This window comes from Solanum pennellii, chromosome 5 (assembly GCF_001406875.1).
Source record: "Solanum pennellii chromosome 5, SPENNV200".
In the NCBI taxonomy this organism is placed as follows: domain Eukaryota; kingdom Viridiplantae; phylum Streptophyta; class Magnoliopsida; order Solanales; family Solanaceae; genus Solanum; species Solanum pennellii.
In genome coordinates, this window is record NC_028641.1 from 70,302,671 (window position 1) to 70,306,946 (window position 4,276).

Here is a 4,276-nt window from a genome sequence, read left to right on the forward strand (position 1 = left end):
TCACATTTTAGGTATGAATTGTCAACTAGTACCATTTTCTTTCCTTAATTGATAAGTCATGCATTTAATTTTAATATCTGGCAATAGTCCTAAGAAAATGACAACATCAATCTGACAGTTCTAAAGTCATTTCTTCTTCTTTCCTTGTCAAAGCAAAGCACCATATTATAATGGGATAAACATTGATCCAAATTATTTTCTATTAATATGAAAGATTATTTTGGTATTTCAAGTAGGAGAGGATGTTTGGTTTCTCGATTCGGTTTTATTAAATTTTGATTTGATCGTAAAAAAAGTGTGCATCGTATTTCAAGTCGGGGTATATGTTTGGTTCTTTATTTTGGTTTTATTAAATTTTAATTTGATATTTTAAATAGGGGTAGATATTTGGTTTTTTGGTTTGGTTTTAATAAATTTTAATTTGGTTTCTAAAAAGTGTGCATACATTTCAAATAAAATTTTAATTGTTTGTTGAATTTTTATTTTTATTAAGGAAAGGTATATATATAGAGAGAGCGAGTCAAATTCTTCAATTCATCAAAGTTTTGAGATTCTTACACCAAATATCAAATTGAAGAATTAAATTTTTTAAAAAAATAAACACCTACATCGAACAAAAGATTGAAAAATCAAAATTGAAGAATTAAATTAGTTCAATTCAATTCGATCTTTTAATTTTTTGATCTTTATGTCCACTCCTAATTTTAAGTTTCTTTTTATTTTTAAGTAGCAATTTCATATTAAATTTGAATGGTAGGTAGAGCCTTACCTCATATATCAATAGCAATAGTTGTTACTTTTAAAAAAAAATTAATTTCCTTATTGTGAATTATTGTCCTTGAATTGAGAAATTATTTAAAATACGTTTTTTATTTCCGTAAAATAGTTAGTATGCATATATTTTATACTTTTCAGTTTTCACTTGTGAAATTTTTAAAGGTAAGTTGGTAATGTAATCTTTGTATTATCACAAAATTTTTCAGAGAGCCATCGAGAAGTGAACACTTTCAATAAAAAAAAGTTCATATCAAATTCGAACTTAAAATATCTAATTAAAAATAAAATAATTTTATCGATATACCACATCAATATTTATTTTAAAAAAATGTGACTTCTGTTCAAATCTCAATTAGTCTCTTCCCCAAAACAGAATCTAACATGTGTGGAATATATAAAAAAAAAAACATATATATAAAAGTTGATGATATTTGTGAATGAGGTTCAAGAATAAATAAAGGTAAAGATTCTAATCTGACAAATTCCCCCCTTTTTCTTCTGCAGAATTTTAGATTTCTGTTCTGCTGCTGCGTTAATCTCAATTTCACCATACCAAATCTCAATTCTCTCACTTTTCTTCCATTTCTCCATTCCTCTACACCTTCAGGTTCTTCTTTATTTACATCCCACCGTTTTTTTTATTAAAAAGATTGAATTTTTATTGTTTTCTTGGAAATTCTTGAGCTAGATTTAGCTACATGATTTGATTGGTTTGTCTGTGTGATTTGTGTTTGTTGTTTTAAATTCTTGATCTTCATGCAACACCCAGATCTTATTTCCTGATTTCTCGGAATTTTTGTTCTGTTTCATGTTTTTGGTGTTTCTGCATATTGAAGCTTTTTTTTTTCTGCCAAGAATGCTTTTTTGAGGTTTGCTGAATAGGAACAACTAAGATTTAATGAAAGTGAAATTACACTGTGTGTATAGATGGTACAATCCAAAAAGGGATAGATCCACCTCTGGCGCTGGTTGCTGCATATGCTTATTTATGTTCTTGATTTTTGTTTAATTTTGGGTTGTTGTAGTAATAAAGTTGCCATTTTTTTTGCATACTGATGAACCCCACTTGGGTGATTTGGTCCTTTCTGGAATTGTATATGGATTTGCCACTCCTACCTGACTGTAGTTAAGATGTTTTTTTTTCTGAATTCTGATTGAATGGGGATTATATAGAGCAAAACCCAATTCTTGTAACTTGACGTGTCTGTTTATTGGATGTTCTTGTTTATATTCGATTTGGATCGTTATTGTAGCAATAGAGTTTTTATCTTTTTGGTACTTATCCCCCAACATATGAGATTTGGTCCTTCTCATTAATTGGCTATTCCATCTTATTTAATCGTTTAACCAGCATATCCTACTGTTGTTAGATGTTATTTTTCTGATTTCAGATTGAATTGGAGATTACTGTTATCGGGCTTTATTTCCACCACTTACATTTGTTTGTTTGGTTATACAGTTGTTGCTCTTATTGCAGGGCCTCTTTTCCTCTTTTAGAGAAGAGGTCCACAAGGACCCTGACAAGTTAGAGGGAGGAGGCCAATGGATTTTGAAAGCAATAGCTGGATTGGGGAAAGGCTGTTTTACTACCCCAGGCTTTTTGGTGGAGTCATGCTAACTGCAGCCTTGCTCGGGGTGTCAACTAGCTATTTAACAGGGATCAGTGCTCCTACTCTACCCCACATTTTACCCAATCTAAGTATCTTTCGTAAAAAGAAGCGCGGGAAGAAGCGTATTCGTGTTTATGTGGATGGGTGTTTTGATCTAATGCATTATGGTCATGCAAATGCGATAAGACAAGCAAAAGAATTAGGAGATGAGTTAATAGTTGGAGTTGTTAGTGATGAAGAAATTGTAGCTAATAAGGGTCCACCGGTTTTATGCATGGAAGAAAGGTACGAGTTTGATTAGTTGCTTCATCTTTCATTGATCAAACTATTTTGTACACAGTTTAATGCATTACATTCTTCTTGATGCCTTATTTGTGTGAGTGGTGCCATAGAAAGCTGTACTTTTTGTGTCTACCTTAGGAATGTTAGCTACACCTATATGTGTTATACGAAGCCTTAAAATCAAGTGACACAGTTGACTAAAGAAGATACACTGTAATTTTCTTCTTCCTTCACCACCCTGCCTGAGTAGGACAGGTGAAGAACAAATCCAGTCTGAAACAGAAAGGTTGGGTGTGGTTGCTAAAATTGTTTTGATAAAATGCAATAACTTTGGTAGTATGGATTATGAAATGCACGAGCTAATACAGTTCTTAAGAGGGACCTTAGTAAAGATGGTCTTGTTTTGGGGCAATCCACTTTTCATCTAGGATGACATCCTATAAACATGTTGATAACAATTTGTTATCAAGATTATGATGTATTATCCAGATGCACTAATTCAAGTCTTTGTTAACTATCAATGTGAGGCATCTTGATTGTAAATAATATTTTTCAAGATTCCACTTGCTTGAGTGAAAATGATAGCTAGAAATCATAAACAATATCATAACTAACAACGCTTATCGTTGTGTCCTGCATTTATCCAGTCTACTGGTCCTTTGGCAACGGCTGCAACTAAGAGAGTCTTTTGTCTATGAGTAGCAAATCCTCTTTGATATTATCAATGGATCTTTCTTTATAAAAGAAAAAGTATCAAATCCTCATTGAGAATGAGATCCCATCGCACATGCAGTTTATCCCAGTACCATCTCTGGGCTGGTAGAATAACTGTGGAAAACTATATGATTAGGTTAAAGGTCTCTTGTCCATTTCAGGACTTTTATCAGCACTGTCCATTGAAGTTTGACCTTGCATCTTGATGAGCCTAAGAAAGTTTTGGCATAAAGTGGATTATATGGAGAAGAAACTTCTTGAAAGAAATTTCTCCTTTTAATTTATGCTTATTAGCTCTTGCATGTTCTCTGTGTGTAGACGTGAATGTCTTTTAGTTCTTGGAAGTTCAAATATAAATTAACACTCACTTTAATTACTTGACAAATAATTTAGTGTGGCTTGTTATGTGATACCATTTCTGTTTCAGTGTTTCCCGACCCTCACATGTATATCTAATTTAAGATTCTTTGCAGACTCGCCCTTGTTAGTGGGTTGAAGTGGGTGGATGAAGTAATTGCCAATGCTCCTTATGCAATTACTGAAGATTTTATGAACCGTCTGTTTACTGAGCATAAGATTGATTACATTATTCACGGTGATGATCCCTGTCTACTGCCCGATGGAACTGATGCGTATGCACTAGCAAAGAAAGCTGGTCGTTACAAGCAGATTAAACGCACTGAAGGTGTCTCCAGCACAGATATTGTAGGTACTATATCTCTCCTATTCTGGTTCTGTTTTAAGATTTGATGTGTAAGCACATCATGCAATCTATTATGCTAATATAGATTAAATTCTCAAGAAATGTGCCTTATGTTTGTGGTTGACACTGATTTTTATTAAGATTGTTTTCTGTATAAAATGAACCCCCACCCCCCCACCCACCTCGTTCG

General features: G+C 32.9%; 1 protein-coding gene across 4 annotated transcripts in view; it reads left to right on the top strand.

The window, feature by feature from the left end:
- Positions 1 to 1,110: 1,110 nt before the first annotated feature.
- LOC107019706 (ethanolamine-phosphate cytidylyltransferase-like) overlaps positions 1,111 to 4,276 on the top strand; it is a 4,184-nt gene continuing 1,018 nt past the window's right edge. The window contains exons 1-3 of one of the 4 annotated variants that reach the window (XM_027917358.1): positions 1,111 to 1,237; positions 2,237 to 2,672; positions 3,857 to 4,088. In XM_027917358.1, the coding sequence (XP_027773159.1) occupies positions 2,320 to 2,672; positions 3,857 to 4,088 (585 nt within the window). In that variant the 5' untranslated portion in view covers positions 1,111 to 1,237; positions 2,237 to 2,319. Of the gene's footprint in view, positions 1,385 to 2,236; positions 2,673 to 3,856; positions 4,093 to 4,276 lie in introns of all 4 variants that reach the window. The other 3 variants (XM_027917356.1, XM_015220097.2, XM_027917357.1) reach the window with 3 other exon arrangements.